Source organism: Pinus tabuliformis, chromosome 8 (assembly GCF_031772625.1).
Source record: "Pinus tabuliformis cultivar Carrire ecotype Pingquan chromosome 8, CPIR1, whole genome shotgun sequence".
NCBI classification, from domain to species: domain Eukaryota; kingdom Viridiplantae; phylum Streptophyta; class Pinopsida; order Pinales; family Pinaceae; genus Pinus; species Pinus tabuliformis.
In genome coordinates this window covers 519,187,745-519,210,941 of record NC_142294.1, presented here as the reverse complement: position 1 = coordinate 519,210,941, position 23,197 = coordinate 519,187,745, and the positions used below count along the sequence as shown (strand labels likewise).

Below are 23,197 nucleotides of genomic sequence, written 5' to 3'. Positions count from 1 at the left end.
CTTTAATCCATTGCACATTTGATTTCTGTCTGCATAAGATTTCCTCCTGCTGGCATCTGTTGTCCCATTCTTGTTGAAGAGAGTCAGCTTGCATTTTCCTTTCCTTTGTGAAGCCTTCTGTGATGAGAATTTGTTTAGTTTCCTGTAATTTTTTTTCCACTTCTCTTTTGGCTTTAAAAATATTGCCAAGCTCATTTTTGTTCCATTCTTTAAGCCTTAGCTTGATGTGTTTGAGTCTTTGTTGCAGGAGGAACATTTTTGTGCCTTGAGTGGCTATGTCTTCCACCCACCATTTTCCAATATTAGTGATGAAGTTAGGGTGAGTGAGCCAGACATTTTCAAACCTGAAAGGTATCTTCCTTGGAGTGCCAATAAACGAAGCCTCTAGCTGAATAGGCCGGTGGTCTGAGCCTCCGAAAGGGAGGATAAAAGCGGTCAAGTTATGGCCAATGAGAAGGAGTTCCTCTGAGATTATGAATCTATCTAGTTTCAAAGCAACTTGAAAATCTACTCCTCTATTATTGTTCCATGTGAAGATACCATTTATTGTTTCCATGTCCACCAGTCTCATGTTGTTTAGGAAGTTCTGGAAGGCAATTGAGTCTCTTCCAAATGTTCTAGTCCCTCCTTTTTTCTCTGTGAGAGATCTGATCATGTTGAAGTCCCCTCCCAGAATCTAGGGCATTATTGGGTGTCTCTCTCTCAACTCCTCTAGTGAGGTCAGGAGCCTGAGTTTGTCTTCAAGTTGTTGAGGACCATAGACATTTGTGATCATGTAACATTCTTTATCCCCCGAAGGTTGAATAACCATTGAAAGGTGGTTACTGGATGCCTCAATATCTAAGATTCCAAATTTCTGAGGATTCCAAAGAGTGAGAATTCCTCCCACTGTATTATTTTCTTTGACTTCTAGTTACTCATATTTGATTAGCCATTTGCTATGTATGTCTCTAATTTTTTCTATTGAGCATTTTCTTTCCTGTATAAACACCATATCTAGCTTTTCTTCTTTTATTCTGTTACTGAGATTTCTTTGTTTCCTTTTACTCCCTAGGCCCCTAATGTTCTAGTTTGTTAGCTTCATAATGATGGGTTTGTAAAAGAGCAACTGGTAGGATCTTTCATCTTGCCTGAATTAATCATGAGCTTCCCACACTCTGTCAGCAGTTCATTCTATCTCTTCCTCCCTCTTTTCTTGCCTGCGTTTTTGGTGGAGTGTCCTAATGTTACCTCCATTGATTTAACCCCTCTATTCTCCTAGCTATCGTGGTTCCTTTTGACTCCTACAACCTTTGTTCGAGACCTTCGGAGAAATAGTTGTTGTACTCTATCAAACTCCTCTTGTGGTAGAGAGTCAATCCCTTTGTTGGTTCCCTTCTCTAGAAACTTTTCTAGATCAAGATTCTCCCTCTCGAGAATCTCCTGTAGGTCGTGGTCCTCCATACCACCTTCACTTGGGGTCATCTCATGGTCCCTTCCAAGTTCCATAGTGCTTGGTAGGTCCTCCTTTTGTTCATTGTTTTCATGTATGATTTCCATGCTATCCTCTTTTCCCTTCTCTGCATGATTGTCCTCTGGTTCCTTGTCCATTCCATTCCCCCCCCCCTTCTTCGTCTAAAATCTCGAAATTGTTATGACTCGGTAGATTTTTCTTGCTAGGTTTCTTTTGGTTCTTTCTCCCCTCCTTTCTTTCTGCCTCCTACTTTGGTGAAACCTTCAAGGTCTTTTCATGTGTTGGTTTACAGATTGTCCTCCCTTTTGTTGAGTGGGCAATCTCTGAAGAGGTGCCCATGTTCATGGCATCTACGACATCTGAATGGGATATGTTCATATTCAACCGCCTGTACCCATTCCTCATCATATACTTCTAAGATGACTTCATTCGGGAGTGTTCCCTATAAGTTCATTTCTACACATATGCGGGCGAAGGCGGTATATTCACCCTGCAGAGTCACCTCTAATATCTTTATAAAATGCCCTAATTTATTTCATATAACTTTTAAGGATTAAGGTAGCGAACAATCTAAAGGTAAAGAGTATAGTCTAATCCATATCGGGACCGATGTGAACATTTCTCGCTCTAGGTCAAAGTTCATCACCCAAGGTCGCATGTAAAGGCCTACGACACCATAGAAGTAGGTTCCTCCTTCAAATACTCTGTCTTTGCCGTCTAGGTTAGTGAATACCACTATGAAAAAACCCTTGGACCCAAGATGTAGATTTATTTCTCCCATTGGATTCCAGTTGTTTCTTATACAAGTGTACATAGCCTTCTCTGTGGGCCATATACCCATAAACTTACATATGACCGCGTAGGTCGCCATGTGACCTCTGTGCACCTGTAGTGCAGGATCATTTAAGACAACCCAGGGTTTTATGTTTGTCTTGGGCTTATAGGGTCCCATCGTAGATATGTTCTCAGTTCTCTAGCTGTTGTCTCGTGATTTCATTACTCTCCTGACTTCCTCGTGGATCCCATCCTATTCAAGGGATTTGTTGCTTTCTAGGTTTTGAGTGCTTGTCTTCTTTGTATCTGCCTCCGTTGGTTTCTAGAATTTGTTCAGACTTGCCTCCTTACTTCTGTTTGATACCATGTTACTGTAGGAGGGAGTGGATCTCCCCCCTTCGAGCCCCTCCATTGGTACTAGCCCACTCCTGTCTGTCCTTGTTCAAAACCCTAGCAGTCGAACCCCTGGAATTAGAAAGATTCAAAATCCATCATATAGGCGTGCACATTCACTATATATATATATATATATATATATATATGTATGTATATATATATATATATATATATATATATATATATATATGTATATATATATATATGTATATATATATATATATATATACACATATACATATACATATACATATATATATACATATACATATACATATACATATACATATACATATATAGAATTAAATATCTCTCTCTTACTTATTTGTTTGCCTTGGAGGGGGCTATGAAACTTTGAAGTGAACCAGACCTATCTTAAACCTACCTAATGTCAACCTATAACCTACAAAGAGAGGCCTAGGAACGTTGTGGGAAGAGGTTTCATAGAAAGAAACAAGCATGACTTAAGATCTAAATATAGATACTAGAGGGCTAAAGATACATAACCAAGCATTGTTAAAATATAAGGGAATTTGCAGGAGCCTAGGAACAACAATTATGAATAGGTTTCATGGAAACAAACAACCATGACTTAACATCTAAATATAGAACCTAGAGGGCTAAAGACACAGAACTAAGCATTGTTAAAATATAAGGGATTTCATAGGAGCCTAGTTACAATAATTATGAACAGTAATTATGGACCCTACTAGAGGATGAAAGAATAAGATCTCTATTGGGAAGGGTGAGAAAGGCATGCAAAATGTACCTATCATAATAGAGTGCAAAGAAAAAAGGAAACAAGGAGGGAACTGCCTTTCTAGCTGATGGAAAAAGGGCTAAAAAATGAACCAAACCATTCTAAATACCAAAGAAAGGGAAAAGGAAAGAAAGCCACACTCTAAATGTTTTTAAAAGAAATCATTTAATCATTAAACTAAATAAAAGTATTTTCATTTCAAAGATCAAATTATTTTAAGATAGGAAGTGTGACTACACTGACATTCATTTAGTGGCATACATATCTTGTTCATGTTATCCCTGCTCTTATTAATGTAAAGGCAACATTTTTTCTTGTCTCTCAGGCCACTGACATTACTCTAATGTTCTATGTACTAATTTGAATGGACTATTAAAACCTGTAACTATGTTTTCATTAATTCTTAACTAAAATTTCCTTCACTAGTTCAAATGTGGTGGCTCAGAGTGTATCTAGTTTGTTTTGTATGAATGCAACATGTGTAATATGATAAAAAATTTTGTAGAGAGCTTATAGGTACCTAGAAAGGGTTTTGTATGCAACAATACACCAAATTTAGCAAAGTGAAGTTTTCTAAAGCACAGAAGAAATTGTTACTTCAATTCACTACAACCTTTCAGTTTGATTTCATCTGTGACGACCTTCTAATTCGATGCTAATGTAGTGGTGTTGTATCTTATATATTTTCAATTCTATATTACAAACTATAGAAACAAGAGTTCAATAAGTGTTTTGAGAGAAGTAAAATTGCATGGATTTGCGACGTAATTTACAGAACTAAGGATTCACTTGTGGGTTTAAGTCTCGGGAGTTCATCTAGTTATTGGAATTTATTATTGTAAACATCAAGAGATTGATTTCCTATGAAAATTAATGCTTCTTTTATGTTGGTTGAACCAAATTTTTGTTCTATGTCAAGCATTTCCTTTAAATCCTCAGCCATAATCCACTCTAATTTATGTCAATATTCATTGAATCACCTAATTTCATTAATTCACAACAGTCTACAAGTATGTGGTGACCCATCTGTAGTTTGATTCACATGTAGTTATTTTCTTCGAATACCATTTTATTAATTGAATAGAAGAGCATCTTCGCATATTTGATAATATATTTTCTTTCGAGGAAGAAAAAAAATATTTAACTAAACAATTTTAGGATGTTTAGTTTATTTTGAGGAGACCATGTTGTGAATAGGAACTCTATCCCAGCATCAATTCCATGAAAATATTATAACTATAATAGAGTACACATCAATTAGTTTGAAAAATAATGACTGTGAAATTGGAGTGAGAAGATGGAACATAACGGGTTGTCCAATTTGATATCTTTGGCCTTTTAAGATAGAAATTACATTTTGAATGAGATTTTAATTTTTGATGGTTTAAAATGTGATTCTTAATGTATAAATAAATTCAATAATATGAAAAAATCATAGTATATGTTTCTGTTTTATATTTATATATTTATATATACATATATATATATATATCAGTGCAGTCACATTTCCTATCTTAAAATATTTGATATTTAAAATGAAATTTGGTCTTTGAGATGCAAAATCTTTTCTATTTATTTTAATGATTAAATGATTTAATTTAAAAGAACAGTCAGTGTGGCTTTGACGCCTTTGCTCTCCATTTTTTATTTGGAACAATTTGGTTCATTTCTAGCTTTGTTGGTTTCGAAACTTTGTTCTGAGCACGGTTAGCAATTGAAAAATGCAAATTCGATGTCATATTCTTTACATCACCAACCATTTATAGTTGTGTTGTGTTTAGTGAAATTAATGGAGATGATTAAAAAATATGGATTAGCCTACATGACCCTAATCGATAATAGTTATAGTTTTTAATGATCATCCTCGTTGAATGGATCCGAATTCGAAGTATTTCTAATGTGAATCAACTTATGATTTGAGGCAAGGAAAATCTTTGAAAAAATCCTTGTGACTCACGAGATGGGTGAGGACTATGACATGTCTACTCCCTTTGCTAATGCTAGTAACACGCCCTAGTTTCTCTGCAGCTATACATGTTTAAAATTCCTTGGATTTCCTTAATAGGGTATTAATGATGTTTTCTACAGAAAGCTATATCGTCAAAAATACATTTTACATAGTTTGAAATACATCAAGAAAGACAGCCATTAAAAAATTCTAAACCGCAGATACTGGAAAAATTCCTATCAAATTCCGTCCCTGAAAGTGAGGGAGGAAAAATAATTTTAGTCATGTTAATCTATGAAGTGCAGAATATCTCATGCATTTTGTGATCATACCCACTTGTGAAAGGCTCGTACAAAGATGGTCATTGAAAAAGCAGACAATTTTGTTTTACAAGTAGGCATTTCCGTATTTTTCAGTGTGGTTGAATGAAATACATATATAGTAGACATCTTAATTAGTTAAACGGCAATCACAATAGTATGGTCCCTTCCAAGAATAATTTGAGCATATCCGTTTTGTTTTAACCATTCTTAAAATCTCAGTTTAAAATTAGTTCTTTGGTGAGGGCTCAATGTGGGTTTCCATGTACATTGAATGTGTCTTTATTTTTTTGGATAAAGTAAATGGAAAGAGAAAAATAGAAAAATATTAATAACTAGCTAAAACATTTATGCATAAAAAATCTGCACATTAATAAAATTAATTATAAAATAAACCATATATAATGATACAAACTGAAGTATCGTAATATCAAATTGGAAATATTAATAACTTACCAAATAATTTGTGCATGAAAAAATGTACCGAATATTCAAACTATATTTCCAGCTACACCATATATAATGGTATAAACACAAGTGCTGCAATATTATCTTATCTCAGGGTAGAAAACGTGAATGGATAGGGAGGGGGCTTATTATGAAAATATTAAAAATATATAAAGGAATACAAGTCAATCTTGCTATAGCATTCCATTGGTGATTGTTCTTCCATCTAATGTTGTTGAGGCTAGCTTAGTTGAAATAAAGAGAAATAAAAAAACCAATGAAGTTTATTAATTGAAAGTGTAAGTTCTTCTGGTTGAAATTAAAATGAAAACAAAATTCACTTTTGTATACTTTAAAACCAAACAATGTCTCTAAATGTTTGTACAATAAGTTATTGAATGAGTTTGTAAACATTATCAGTGACCTTAATATTCATTGCAATTATATTAACTTTGAATTAACAAATATATTACAATGTACAAAAGGAAGTTAAAGAGCTTACACAAAAATAAGTTGATGGAAATAATAATCTAGAATTCACATGTTCAAGAAAACATAACTCATGTTTACATAATACATGATTGGGGAAAAAAGAAACAATAACATTTTAGACTAATCTCAACCTTTTATTTTATAACTAATATTAATTATTTTATAAGTAGTATTAAAAAAAGTCTAAAATGTTGCCTGATAATTAAATAGTTATCATCCGGTTAATTGACCAGCAAATTTTATTTCTATATAAGCGCATCGGTGAACCTAACGGTATGTCCACCTAATTAAACAGGTCTACCCACCTAATTATATTTTCAAAAAAATAATTTTTTTAATATTTTTTTCCACCGGAGAAATTTCGACAAACTTGAAAAAGCCCCTACATTTGTACCAACTTGAAAGGAAAAGAAAAGTTTGAAATGCAAATTGTGTAGAAAAATGTATGAGTTGACGCAGGCATCGAAATAGTGGAATGCGTGGATGGAGGAATTTAGTGGAATGCGTGAAATAGTTATCATGGGCGTAATAATTATTTAGAAGGAATTTTTTTTTCTAATATAGGTCAACCTAACTATCTATGCCCACCTAATTAAACAGATCTACCCACCTAATTATATTTTCCAAACACTAATTTTTTTTAATACTTTTTTCCACCGGAGAAATTTCTAGATTTGTAAAAGAAAAGTTTGTGTAGAAAAATGTATGAGTTGACGCAGGCATGCGTGGATGGAGGAATTTTAGAAGATGGGTTTAACAGGAGGTTAGATTCTATATGGTCCCCTGCGAAATTGAGCGCTCGGTTAGGAAGAGTTGTAAAACACAAAAATTGCATTCATTCAGACTAGTTGATTTAGGCTTTACACGTTTATAGCGCGGGTCGACTGCGGAATTGAGCGCTCGGTTTGAGCATTCATTTCAGAGTAGATCAGGTTTGACACGTTTATAGCGCAACAACAGGAGGATTTGGGGCGTAGTCGGTTGTAGCAATGAAGAAAATGGGACGTTTGTAATTAGAGTCGGCAGTTTTATTATCTCTGGGTCGTCCTGCAGCTCTACGTGGATGAAGAAAAACTTATATTTCCGCCACACCTGCGATTTATGGTAAATGCACCCACATTCTCTCTCTCAACTTTTCTCTACAAACAAACAGAAAGAAAATACTTGGCGCTCGTATTGACCACAAAATGGATAAGTACGAGCAGTTCGTTGACAACAACTGTTGTTATTGTTAAGTACGCAGAAGAAGACGGACAGCGACACACTGAGACGACTAGACTGATTTCCTGATTGCGAAAACGTCGCACATAAAATGGAGCCTTTTGGTATTTTAGGCATGTTTTTTAAATTTTGACTTAAGTTCATGTAAAATTTCGTGGAAAGGAAGAAGCATTTATTAAAAGATAATGAATACCAAGTGATGTTAAAAATGAATACCCATGTTAAAAATGAACACTGATGGTATCCATATACAAAGAGTTCAGAATGCCCAAATCGACAACTGTGTCATCGAGACAGATTGGAAACTATTAATTTCACTGCTTTGCGTTAATTTGTTCATTCACATAAACCCATTTATCATAGATCCAATAGCTTAATAATAATTTAGTATATTTCCGTCTAGCTTAGACCTATCTTAACGTTGCTATAACTGCAAACCTTAATTTTACCTATCTAAACTTCAAATTGACAAACATGCTAATTATGATTGTAAATATTGTATACCAGGGGATGATTGCATTTCCATTTCGTCGGGCTCATCTACAATTAATGTCAAAAATATAAATTGTGGCCCAGGCCATGGCATCAGGTGAGATATGTATTTTTGCTCTTATCATGCAGAAAATACAATACAGTCAGATGAGACATTAAGAATGCAATTTTAATTGTAATTCTTATTTTCTGCAGTATTGGAAGCCTGGGAGAAAATGGAGAAGCAACCAAAATTGATGACATTCTTGTCCAAAACATCACTTTTAGTGGAACATCCAACGGAGCTAGAATCAAGACTTGGCAGGTTGGTTTAGCATGTGTATGACTCTTTTAACTATTTCTATTGATTTTAAAATTCTCTTGAAATTTTCACTATGCAACAACAATCCATTACAATTTGTAATTGATGTTAATATTCATTATCTACCATGATTATAACATAATTCATGATTTTTCTAAATATACAGGGTGCTTCTGGCTATGCACGGAATATCACATTTGAGAACATAGTTGTTGATAATGTCAAGAATCCGATTATCATTGATCAGTGTTATTGTGATTCGTCTTCACCATGCAAAATTCAAGTGATCAGCTAACTTTTGTGCACAATTCCATGTTGTTTTCATAACATACCCGAGGGACAAACATATACAACACACATCTTAATTAATTGGGCATCATAGTACTTTTGTCTCTTTTAAGATTGTGTTTTGTTCCAGCTGTTCTTGAAATATCAGTTTGAAGTCTGTGGGTATATAGTTCCCATATATGTCGTCAATTCTGAAATACTGGTGTATGTGCATATAATAAGCACAAAAGTACAATTTCTTTCCCTTTAGTATCTATTCGCTCGAAATAGGTAATTAATTATTTTTAGCATCATTAGTTACAACTACTCCAATTATAAACGAATTTTGGATATTGGTTTTGAAGTTTGGAATAAGTAATCATGTCTCTGATATAATTTTTCGCCATGTTAAATGCATAGAAATGACAAATAGTATATAACACAATAATTTTCATACACATCGGTTATCACAATATCTTTTGGACATATTGGTTTTGAAGTTTGAAATCAGCAATAATGTTTGTGATGATGTTGCATGCAGTCATTTGCAGTACAAATAAAGGATGTCACTTTAAACACATCCACGGAACATCATTGATGAATGCGGTTGTGAATTTTTCGTGCAGCGAAATAGTTCCGTGCACAGGAATTACTTTGGAAAATGCTCACATAAGTTCAATGGCTGCAAACACAGCAAATTCAATATGTACCAATGCATTGGGAGTGGCTTTTGGGACTACTTCGCCACCCAACTGCCTTAAAGACTAGTGCAGTCCTTCTATTTGTTCAAAAGCTTCACAATAAAACATGGCCAAATTCATTTATATTGTTATGGCCAAAGTTAACAAGATTTATTTATATTATTATTGCTAAAATTAAGAAGATTCATTTATATTGTTTTCTTGAATAATGTGAGTTCAATTTGGTTCTTTGGGTCTACTTACTTTCTATTATATTAGACTAAGATATTGTATTATATGCTTATATATACTTTGATGGTTGATTCATCTTGCTACCACTACAACCTCCAGGTGGTTCTTTGTCATCTTAACTCGTACAATTCCATGACTTCATATCCCAAATATTTGGATATGGAATCTTCTATTAACATTTACTTTACATTTTCACAAACTTGCTAAGTGAACTTCCTAAAAAAAACTCATATTTAAAAATACAATAATTTAAAAGATTTATAATTAGAAATAAAGTGTGTAATTTTGACCCAAAAACAATATTTTCCTCAATTTCAAATAATTCGTTTGTCTTGGATAAAATCTTATGTATATTCATATTTGAAACTATTCTTAGTGTTTATCTTGTATGAAAACACTTAAGCATAAATTGAATCCTTATTGGTGTAGAGTAAGTGGCTATGTTAGTTATATTTATTTTTCTTTATCCATTGCTAATACAACCAGTTAGTTCGATAAATTGTATGCCTCTTACTTCAATATTAAATGTTTTTATACTCCAAATTAAGAATTGTATATATGAATGTCAAATTTACAATTAGTTTACATCTTATACTAATCTTTTACAATACTTTGTATTCAAAATTACTACTTGTACTTAGGGTTCACTCCTCCTCAATATATAATAGATTGAACATTAAAATACATTTAGATTCATACATGTTTAAAATGAATAATAATAATTTTGAATTAAATGATATATAATTCAAATATATATTTTGGAAATTCATTATTTTATGTTAAATATTATAAGAAAAATTGTTAAAATAATATTAAATCATAAATGGAGAGAAAAAAAATGACAAAGCATTCAAATAGTGGTTTCAGGTAAAATGCATTTCATAGTCATATACTTATTATAATGATAAAACCATTAAAATATATATAATGTATTTAGTAAAATTAAATATATAATTTTAAAAAATAATAACTCGATGAATATAATTGTTTAATTGTATAATCATCATTATTATTGAGAATTTGGGGAAAAACGAAGTGGATTATATTAAAAATATATATTCTATAATTTTGTTATGACAAAAAAATAAATTGTAACAACTTACATCATAAAATTGATTTAATTTTTTTTATTTATTTAATATTTATGAATATTTTAATAAATAAATGAACAAATATCAAACTCAATTATAGTCACTTTAATAAATAAAAGGACAAATATCAAACCCAAAATTATAATCAATAAAAAATTATTATAAAAGATAATTATAAAGATGAATAAGAATTTAATGATAATAACTTTATTTTTTTTATAAAAGGTGTACTTCAGGTTTTAAAATGATTATAATAAATAAATAAAAAATTGGTTTATTCTCAAGAGTTAGCCCAAGTGGTGTAGACCTAGACACGAGGTTCTTGTTGTTGTTGGTTCTAGGTTTGACTCTTTAATTACCTTGTGTCCCACAAACATGACTTGCCATTCAATTTAACATTCACGATGAAGTGCTCCCAATTTCCCCTACTTTCATTCCAGGTAAAAATAGAAAAAGAGAAAAGAATTTAATAAATTTTGATAATAAATTTATTTTAAAAAATGAAAATGCCTAATAATAGAGAAAATAATGCAATACTTCAATATCCAAAATAGCTAAATTTTGATAGTACGTTTTTAGTTTGTAAGTTAATAATCAAATTATAGAGAGAGATAATATGTTTTTAGTTTGTAAGTTAATAATCAAATGAGAGAGAGAGAGAGAGAGAGAGAGAGAGCACTTATGTGAGTCCTAAGATGACTAGCATGCCTAATCTACTCATCATGGGGCACACTAGACCTATCCTTACCCACACCAGCCCTAAACACGAATGGATTCCTCAACCACACCAGTCGTAAGCATGAATGGATTTTTCCAGAGAGAGTATCAAGCTTATAGCCATTACAACATCAGGTACCTTGAAAAAACACTACACCGTATGGGTTTAATTAAAATTTGTATTATATAAAATATCTAGTTACTTTAAATATATAAATATAATATTTTCAAAATATTTAGAATTATAATTAAAAATAGCCACTCTTCACATAAAAAAGAGAAAGAAAAGAAAACAAAAATAAAAAAAAATAAAAATAAAAAAAACTATTGAAATTAATTAAAAAATATTATCTTACTAGAATGAAAGTATCTAGAGTTACTAATCATCATAAATACTAAATTATGTTTAATATGCAAATAAAATAATAAAAATAAATAATGACAGGTGAATAAAAAGAAGCTTGAAAATAAATTAAAAAATAAATAAATAATCATAAGGATGATTTTAGATATGAATAGTAAAATCGCTGGGTAATCCGCCTTCATCGATGGGTAATCCGTGAGCGGATGTGCAGTCCGATTTAGTTTGTGGCTGTCAGATCTAGAGAGCGAAGATCAACGACCACCTTTTGGCGTGCAAGTTGGTGGGCCTCAAAGGATAAAACCACTAATGGTTTACCACCATCATCGAGTGCCATCCAAAGCAAAGACTTTTTTAATGAAAAGCCAGTGATTCCACTCAGGAAGCAACACGTGGTGGATGACCGGAAAAGCAAACCATCTTCATCGCGTGGTATTCAGCGGGCTTTTAAGCCGCGCGATATGGACACCAGTCATTGGATCAAAAGGAAAAGGTCAACGGTCAGCGTTGATCGCGCAACTTAAGGGCTTTTCTACGGGCTTTGCCTCCGAGCGGATTGAATTTTCACCGCCAGATTGTTAGAAGACAGATCAATGAACTTTGGATCCAGTTGCCCGCTTTTGGTTCCAAGGTATTATAGGCCTTGTTTATGTTTGATTTTTGGAGGGCTTTATGGGTAATTTTGGTATTTTCACTCTCCCTTTGTAGGAGTTTGTGCCTCTGTGCGTCTGTTGTAACCTGTGTAAAATATTTCTTACCTAAGTTAATAGAAGGACCGCTTAAGCAAAAAAAAAGAATAGTAAAATTATTAATAATTTACTAAATTATTTATATAAAAAGTTTGCACAATTTATGAGGAGACAAGGTTAAGCGCTTAAATATTTTTTTTAACTATTAAAGAAGATAATATGAAAAAATCACAAAATAATTTGATGGATACAAAATGAAATTGTAAACATTCTTATTGATATTGATAACTATTAAAATTATATTGATATTAATAAATAAATTACAAGTTGTAAAATAAAAAATTAGATGAGCCCTTACAAAACAATTAATTGATGATATTAATAATTTAATTGATAATATTAATAATTTAATTGATAATATTAAAAATTTAGGATTGAAATAAACACTATCCAAATATATATAATTGAAACTTTTGTATCATATCTCTAAAATTCACTCAAATAACATTTAATATTTAACCCTCCTTTTTTTAATTTACATCACCCTTGTGAGCTGCTATCAGCTTAGCTATTACATCATTAACACACGAAAGAATCATTTGCAATCACCATTTCACGCCTAGCTATTACATCATTAACACACGAAAGAATCATTTGCAATCACCATTTCACGCCTACTCTTATATTCTGAGACATTGTTTACATTTTTCTTCTCACATAGATTACTTGTTCCTATATTGTGAGACATTGTTTACAATTTTCTTCTCAAATAGATTACTTGTTCCTAATATATATATATGATAATATCAATCGAAATATATGACAATGATTTTTGAGCATATTGGTTTTGAAGTTTGGAATTAGTAATAATGTTTGTGATGGCGTTAAGTGCAACCATTTGCAATACAAATACATGATGTCACTTATAGAAGCATCCATTTGAAAAATGTGACTATGAATTTTATGATTTTAGAGTACAAATACAATACAAATACATTATGTCACTTATAAAAGCATCCATTTGAAAAATGTACCTGTGAATTTTATGATTTTATAGTACAAATACAGGTTGTCACGTATAATTTTCTTTATGCGTTTACAGTACAAATACAATAATGTCACTTATAAAAGAATCGACATAATGGCATAGACCAATGTGGCAGTGAATTTTATGTGCAACTAAATAATTGTGTGCAAAATAATTACTTTGACAAATGTTTAGATAATGTCAACGACCCTAAATAAGGCCAAATCAATATATGAGTTGGGAATGGATTGGGAGCTACGTCGCCACCCAGCTACCTTGAAAACTAGTGAGGTCCTTTTTATTTCTTCTAAAGCATATATTTAATGGGAAAATTCATTTATTTTGTTATGACCAAATTTAATCTAATTCAGATTAAATTTCTATATTGTTATGGTAAAAAAAAATTTTATTGGTAATTTTCTATATTGTTATTGTTTTATATTTTTTTTAGTTTAATGGTTGTTTAATTTGGTTCTTTGTGTTTACTTACTTTATCTATATATATATATATATATATATATATATATATATATATATATATATATATATATATATATATATATATATATATATATCTCTAGGTTGATCTTTGCCAACTTAACTCAGTACAATTCCATGGGTTAATATCTCGAAGATTTAAACATAAAATCTTGTATTAACATTTACTTCATATATTCACATAACTTCCAAACAAAAACTTGTATTTAAAAATATTGAAACACTTACAAATATAAATTATTATTATATTTAACAAAAGTTTCATATTTTGTATTGTTTGATATAAAAAGCTAAAATATATATATTTAAGATTATTAATAATTTAAAATATTTATAAATAAATACAGCGTACAATTGGAAAATTAATTTCCTTAATTTGTTTTTGTATGTTTGGGTGGTGCCTTTCTATTACTTCAAACTATAATAGGTATTACAACATAAGCATCCGTGTCCAGATGGCCTCAACCTGGCCATTAGGAAACCAGATATATTCACCATCTTGTTGTATTATAACCAGTCCAAAAATGGAAATGCCTAAGCTTTTCCAGTAGATAATTGTCTTTATATTCTCTAATATCGACCAACCTACACAATAACGCCAAAAAATCCTTCCTTTGCATCTAAGAGGCATTAATCATCTGAAGATTCAACTGGATATGGATATTTGGCACTAGATCTTGGTTGTTGTCTCACAGGAATGCATGAAATATGTCTTTTCAATGCATGCCACACTTGCATTCTGCTGCTGGATTTGACACTCAATTAGTTGGACTTCCCTATGAATTTCATGCATATCTTCTAAGGGCTCTGGGATACATGTAAGTGGCAACATTAATGCCTTAGCCAACAAAGTCTTCATCATCTAATAGATATGAAGATTTTTCATTAACAAGGTTCGTCTACCATGCGTCTCACATGGGTATGGTAAAATATCACCAAAGTTAGCCAAAATCTCTTGGTCGTTGGGATCCATCTCAACTCTAATTTCCTCCCTTCATTCACTAATTATATTTCTGGCCCGTGAAGGAGTTCCTATTCTGTATGTGTTAGCTGCTACATTACCCAAATGATCAATACTACCACACCAATGACCCTTTGTGCGGTTATTCAAAGCGTGTCCTTTACCACGCCCCCTGCTTGAGTTTGACCCATGGTTTCATAGTGATGAAGGAAGTTCCATCGTTGCACAAATGTCCCTTATGAAAACCTTCCTAAGTTTTCATACAATAAAATTCCTAAAACCCTTGGCCCACGGTTGGATGATCACATAGGGAGGACCCAGTGGAGAGAGAGGGCGATATGGGGCTTGTTGTACAAAGGGTGGAACTTTCCTATGAGATCTAACAAAGAACAATGACCAGATAACATTCAATAAATTTGACACATAATTTCCTCTGATGATGTTGCACAAGGATGATCTTAGCAAAACCATTCCATCTTCGATGGGGCTTATCCCAAGACAACATATCAAGATTACCTTGTAGAGTGTGATCCTGGGACTTTACCTCTTCATTAAATCGAGGGCTGAGAGACCCCATGCGTAAATAAAGACTCAGCCACCTTCCTCCCCGAATGTAACCTATCACCCATTTTGGTTGACTTCCCATTGACCTTAAATTCTTTAGAACCGAAGTGACCCATTCCAAAGGTATTTGAATGCTCTTGGGATCACCTAAACGACTCCGCATGCACCATAAAACCCCCATGCACAAGCCTAAATCTACTAACAAAGGAGCATAAACAAATTAGTCCTGTGGACGCAAGGGTTACCAGAATACAAAATTCCAAACAAATAGGCGCATAACTAGAATATTTCCAAACCAAAATAGAGAGAACAATACAAACAGACCAAAGCAATTTGACGTTGATACACATCACTGAAGACATAATAGAAAGATATGGGCCCACTGGAACATATGCATGAGAATGAAGAAGTGTGGTGAGGTTTCTCGAACACTATCCTTTTAAACCTCCCTTTACACTCCACACACAATGGCCATTTCCCTCAACCGAAACTCCTGATTACCTGCAAAATTTCTAGCTTTTTCATCTCGAAATATTGATAAATATTATACCAACTATATAATTGGCCTTATTCATTGTCCTATGCCACCATCTCTCCTCATTGATATTCCCAAGCTACTCTTGCAGGAGTTTACATGTGAGGGGCTAGCCATGCCAACCCCATAAACATGATTACTGTGACCTAGATCCCATAGTGGTTTCTTGATTAACACGCACCTTGATCAATGATTCCTCAATTTGATATAATATGTTTTATATTGAATAAGTTATTATGTATCTTCATATTTGAAATTCGGTACTATTACTTGAATGTGTCCATGTCCAAATGGTCTCAACCTACCCACTAGGAAACCAAGTATGTTGACCATTTGGTTGCATTATAACAAGTCCAAAAACAAAAATGTCTAAGTTTTTCCAGCAGCGCTAAATAAATGTATTTGCCTTTATATCCTATAATATCAACTAGCTTACACAATAATGCCACAAAAACCTTCCTATGCATCTAGGAGGTATTAATCATCTGAATATTCAAAATCAGAGTTGGATATATTGCATTAGATCCAGGTTGTTCTATCGGAGGCATGCATGCATTGTATATGTTTTTTAATGTGTGCTAGATGTGCATTCTGGTGCTGGATTTTAGAATGAATCAGTTGAACTACCCTTTAAATTGGTTGAATATCTTCTGAGGGCCCTAGGATACGTATAAGTGGAAACATTAATTCCTTACCCAAAAAATTCTTCATCATCCAATAGATATAAAAAGTTTCCATTAGCAAGGTTCATTTACCACACATGTGGCTTGTTTCTATTAAACGATCACCAAAATAAGCTATAATCTCCTCCTCTTTGGGATCCATCTCAGCTCAATTTTCCTCTTACTATTCACTAATTACGTTTCTATCCCGTAAAGGAGTGCCAATTCTGTATGCGTTACCTATTACATTACGAAAAACAATCAATACTACCATGCACCAGGCATTGGTGGACGTGTTCTAATCGTTTCCTTGACCATGCCCCTGACTTGGGGTTAAGCCATGACTTCGGAGGGATAACAAGTGTACCGTCGTTGCACAAATACCCATTATAAAAACCTTCCTAAGTTTCCTTGTAATAAAAGACCCAGAGTCATTGGCCCATGGTCGTTGATCACATAGGTGGGCTCAAATGGAGAGAGAGATATGAGGCTTGGTGTCTCGAGATTGGAGCTTTCCTGTGAGAACTAATAGAAAACAACGAATTGATAACATTTCAATAAATCTGACCCATAATTTCCTCTCAGGATGTCGCACAAGGATGATCTTTGCCAAATTGGTCCATCCTCGATGGGGCTTATCCCAGGACCACATGTTAGGCTTATCTTGCAGAGTGTGACCCTAGGCCTTGACCTCTTCATTACATCAAGGGCTAAGAGACCCCATTCATAAAGGAAGAGTCAACCACCTTCTTCCCCGACTGTAACCTATCACTCGATTGGACCAAGTTACCATTGACCTTAAATTATTTAGACTCGAAGCTACCCTTTACAAAGATATTTGACTATTTTTGGCATCATCCAAACGACTCCACATGCCCCATAAACCGCCCAAGCCCAAGCCTCAAGCTACTAAAAAAGGAGCATAAATGAAGAAGACTCGAACCTCCCTACTCACGTTTGGGATTTAAATTTAGGAATGGACAGGAGGGATTCCATGAATCAACAGATCTGCAGATTGAAGGGTTACAAGAAAACATAATTCCCAACAAATAGCTGCGTAACTAGAATATTTAGATAAAAATACAAACATAAGAAAGTTATTTTACATTGATACATATCACTAAAGATATAATAGAAAGAGATGGGCTGACTAAAATGTACCCATGAGAGAGAAGGCAATGTGGCAGGGTCACTCGAACACTAGCCTAGTAAACTACCCATGGCACTCCCCATCTAATGCCTGCTGCCCTCAACCTTGGCTCCTTATTACCTGCTAAGAGTTTCTAGCTATTTCATGCTGAAATTTTGATAAATATTATACCAACTGGGCAACTGACCTCGTTCGTGGTCATATGACACCACCTATGCTCATTAATATTCCCAAGATTTCCATGCACGAGTTTACAAGTGTAGGGTTATCCACACCACCCCCGTCATTTATTACCATCATTAACATGATTACTGTGGCCTAAATCCCACAATGCTTTCTTACTCAACTCACACCCCAATTAGCGATTCCTCAATTTGAAATAATTTATTTTTGATTGAGTAAATATTATGTATCTTGATAGTTGAAAATAGATTCTAGTACTCGAACGCTTATTAGTATAGAATGAGTGGTTACGTTAATTATATTTATTTTTCCATGTCCATTACTAATACATCTAATTAGTTTGATATATGTATGTTTCCTACTCCCATATTAAATGTTTTTGTATTCAAAACTAAAAATTATAGTTATAAATTCCAAATTCAGTGTTAGTTTATATCATATACTAATAGTTTACAATCTTTTTAGATTCTTTTATATTCAAAATTACTACTTGTATACATAAGAGTTTAGCATTAAAATAAATTTATATTCATATAGATTTAAAATCAATAATAATAATTTTGAATCAAATGATATATATTATAAATATATATTATTGGAATTTATTTTGTTATCTTTAATGTTAGATAAAAGTCCTTTTGAAAAATCTTAAATCATAGAAGAGAGAAATAAATGAAAAATCATACAAAGCATAGTTCAAAGTGAAAAGGTTTTGATAATCATATGCCTATTATAATGATAAAAACATTATGTGTATTTAGTAAAATTATGTATAGTTATAAAAAGTAATAATTTGATAAGTATAAATATATAACCATAATAATATAATGATTAGAGATCATTTATGTATAATTAGTAAATTATGTCAATAATTTTATTTTTTTATAAGGTTGGTAGTTCCTTTCTTTTTCATTAATTTTAAGAAAAATGGGCAAGATACATCGATCTTCAGAATGGTTAGGTGGCCTCAACCTTCCCTGAGGGAAACCATATCTGTTGGCCACCTAACAACATGATAATCCATCTAAAAACAGCATAGAATCAGTCTACCTATCCAAGCTATCAATGTATGATTTTCTTTGAACTTCCTAACATCTAGATAACTATAAACATACTGGAAATAATAGACATAAAAAATTGTTGCATATACTATAAAATAAAACATAGGGAAACCATCAGACTATTCATCTTCTACAGAATCAACTAGGGCCAGATCTTTAGTAGTCGATCTGGGGTGCTCAAATTGCGATATGCAAGGGATGTGCCTCTCATTGTGACTGAGGCGACCACTTTGCTAATGTAGCTGAAATTTTAACTACTGAAAGTATTGACTATAGTCTACGACTGCCACGACCTACGTGACCGATCCTGGGGATATGTTCCAATTCTTTCCTCATGAGACTTTTCATCATCCAATACAAGTGTAGTGTCTACTTGTATTAGGAGGTGCGACCCAGGGAGTGGCCTAGGTCTAGAACCAAATCTTTCCATTCTTCCAAATTTGGATCGAGAATACCTGCTTTCTCATCAAGCACATCGTCCCATTCAGCTATAAGTTGGCATACCGGGGTCAAGCCTGCATGGTATGCCCTCACTACGTACTCAATTATCCTAGAGGTGGGCTTCCGTCCACTGGGTTTACCAGAGGAGGAACCTAAATTAAAAGGCTGTGATTTAACCTACTTCCCACGACCATTGTAGCCATAGGTGGCTCTGCTATTTCGAGGTGTTGCATGAGCCATGCGGTTTACCTCAAAATACCAAACTATCAACCTGCAAACACTTAACTGAAAGACAAATGAGCAACCTCGAGTGGCCAGGGAATGCCCTCTACTGGAGCACCTATCATGATAAACATTGTTAAGAGGCACATCTTAAACAAAACCTAGAACCGCCATCGACTATTTGTCACGGCCCTAAGAGGTAATAACTTACCATAGGCATAGGTCATACAATATCCAGAAATGTTGAAGAAAGAGAGAGACCTTAAACCAATCACATGCACAGGCCTTAATAGGTTTCAGCCAGAACCACAAAATCACATATGCAACCTAGATTGGATATGCCATTAGAAGAACCATGTGAGCCATGAACATCTCAAGAGCCTAACTATTAAATCTCGAACATATCAAGAGCCTAAATATTAAAACCCGCATACAAATTATATATATAATTTTAAAAAATAATAATTTGATGAATATAAATGTATAATCATTACGATAGAAAAGCATGCAATAATTCGATATTGAAAATAACTTAATTTTGTTGATATGTTTATACATAAATGTTGTATGAAAATTCAATGGTGTCCTATGTTTATAGTGGTCTCAGCACTAATCATCAAGGAGCAAGACAGAAGAGAAAATAGTGTTTTGTTGATTATAAAAAATGAATTAACTAAATGAATGTTAAAAGGAAGAAATACCTAAGTAAATGATTTGAAACAAGAGTTCAATAAGCGTTATGAGAGAAGTAAAATATAGACGACTTTGCATGGATTTGCTACCTAATTTACAGAACTAAGGGTTCACTTGTAGGTGCAAGTCTCGAGAGTTCATCTAGTTATTGGAATTTGTATTTATTATTGTAAACATCAAGAGAGTGAATTCCTATCAAAATTAATACTTTTTTTTTAATCAACCAAATATTTGTTCTATCTCATGCATTTCCTTTAAATCCTCATCCATAATCCTCTCTAATTTATGTCAATATTCATTGAATCACCTAATTTCATTAATTCACGACATTCTGTAAGTATGTGGTGACCCATCTGTAGTTTGATTCACATGTAGTTCTTTTCTTCGACTACCATTTTATTACTGGAATAAAAGAGCATCTTCGTATGTTTGATAATATATTTGCTTTCGAGGAAGAAACAAATATTTTGACTAAACAATTTTAGGATGTTTAGTTTATTTCGAGGAGAGCATGTTGTGAATAGGGACTCTATCGAAGCATAAATTCCATTAAAATATTATAGCGTACACATCAATTAGGGTGAGCATTAATGACCGGGAAATTGGAGTGAGAATATGGAACATAATGGGCTTTCCAATTAGATATCTTTGGTCTTTTAAGTTAGAAATTACATTTGGAATGAGATTTTAATTTTTGATGGTTTAAAATATTATTGTTAATGTATAAATAAATTCAATATTATGAAAAAATCATACTATACTCGTTATTCAAATTTGATATTCTAATATTTATAATTTTTGATTCTATATATATATATATATATATATATATATATATATATATCAAAAGGAGAAACATCTATTACACTTACAAATGATTGCACCACTAAATATTGTCAGTACGGTCGCACTCCCTATCTTAAAATAATTTGATCTTTGAAATGAAATTTGGTCTTTGAGATGAAAATGTTTTTCTATTTATTTTAATGATTAAATGATTCAGTTTAAAAGAACAATCGGTGTTACTTTGATGCCTTTTCTCTCCCTTTGGTATTTGGAACAGTTTGGTTCATTTATAGCCTGGTTGGTTTCAAAATTTGTTCTGAGCATAGGTTAGAAATTTCAAAAACACAATTTGGATATCAAATTATTTACATCACCAATCATTTAAAGTTGTGTTGTGTGCAAAAAAAATTAACGAAGATGCTTAAAAACTATGGATTGGCCTACATCAACCTAATCAATAAAAGTTATGGTATTTAATGATCATCCTAGTTGAATGGATCCAAATTCCAAGTATTTCCAAGGAGAATCCAGTTATGATTTTGTTGGAATTTGACAACTAATTAAGTAAATATGTGCAAATTGTATTAGTTACTGCCAAGTTAGTTTTATACCGAAGCAGCAGTTATGTAATGGAGGAGGCTCTCATATAACTGATGAATGCTCGAACTATTGTAATCATGAAAAATAATTGTTGATTGAATAAAGAATTCAATCCCTTGCCCCGTGGATGTTTCTTTGACACCCTGTCAAGGTTTTACCACATAAAATCTTGTGTTTTTTTACTTGTGTCATTGCATTTAGTTTCATTCAGTTTCATTTATACATTTCTTGTTTAATTAACCACTTGGCCAACAATTGGTATCAGAGCTATTGATTTGAGTTGAGAAAACTAGGGAGCCCTTGAAGAGAGACGCTGCATAAGAAAAGGTGAAAGAGAGACGCTGCGTGAAAATTGGGAGCCCTCAAAGACGCTGCATGGTATCAATGCTGCATGAAAATTGGGAGCCGTCGAAGGTGTTGTATGTTATCAAAGGAAGGTTGTGTCATTTACACCAAACATTTCCTAACTTTTAGCTTTGAGTACAACAACAAAGATTTTATCAGATGTGGAAGACTGAAACAGAATAAGTGTCCAGATGGAGGCTGCTCAGTCTCTACATTATATCCAGAAGCACACCATGTTTACAGGGGCATTGTATTTCTACCAAAACAACATCATATTCGATGACTGAAACTGAAACATCCAAATCTGTCGTTGTTGCTACCAGTGTGCATGATCCTTTCTTATGGAAGTCGGTGAAGCTTTCGCTTAGATTCCAACCTAGGCAAGGGTCATTGAACTCGGTGAGGAAGTACAGAAGCTCGTCTGTAGTCTAAGCCAAGCAAGATTGAAGGGAACAGGGTTCATTCCCATCATTTCTTGTTTAAGCCGCTAGTCCAACAAGGAGCGGTCGCTGAAGGAAAAGAAATCGTTGTGTTCTTTTGGAAAACCCTATACATTGAAGCCATGCACGCTGGAGGGAGAGAAGCCAAGTCGGAAAGAAGCCTACAGAGGTGAAATCGTGTTGTTTATGGAGAGAGATGCCGCCACTTGCAGTTGTCGGCCCCCTGTCCCTGCGTACAAATCACTAAGAATGCACATAAAGCCCGATTTTGAAGTCAAGAAGAGAAGCTCAAAAGAAATCCTTCAATCAGAATTCTGGGTATTTATTCAAAAAAAAATCAGAATCTTTTTGAAGATCTGTTGAGTTTC

The 23,197-nt window shown here is 33.1% G+C and overlaps 1 protein-coding gene across 1 annotated transcript; it reads left to right on the top strand.

The window, feature by feature from the left end:
• Positions 1–7,291: 7,291 nt before the first annotated feature.
• Positions 7,292–9,639, top strand: LOC149236427 (polygalacturonase-like). Its single transcript, XM_089368905.1, has 5 exons — positions 7,292–7,392; positions 8,499–8,607; positions 8,771–8,887; positions 9,023–9,096; positions 9,498–9,639. The coding sequence occupies exons 1-5, from the start codon at positions 7,292–7,294 to the stop codon at positions 9,637–9,639; spliced, it is 543 nt and encodes a 180-aa protein (XP_089225031.1).
• The last annotated feature ends 13,558 nt before the right edge of the window (positions 9,640–23,197 follow it).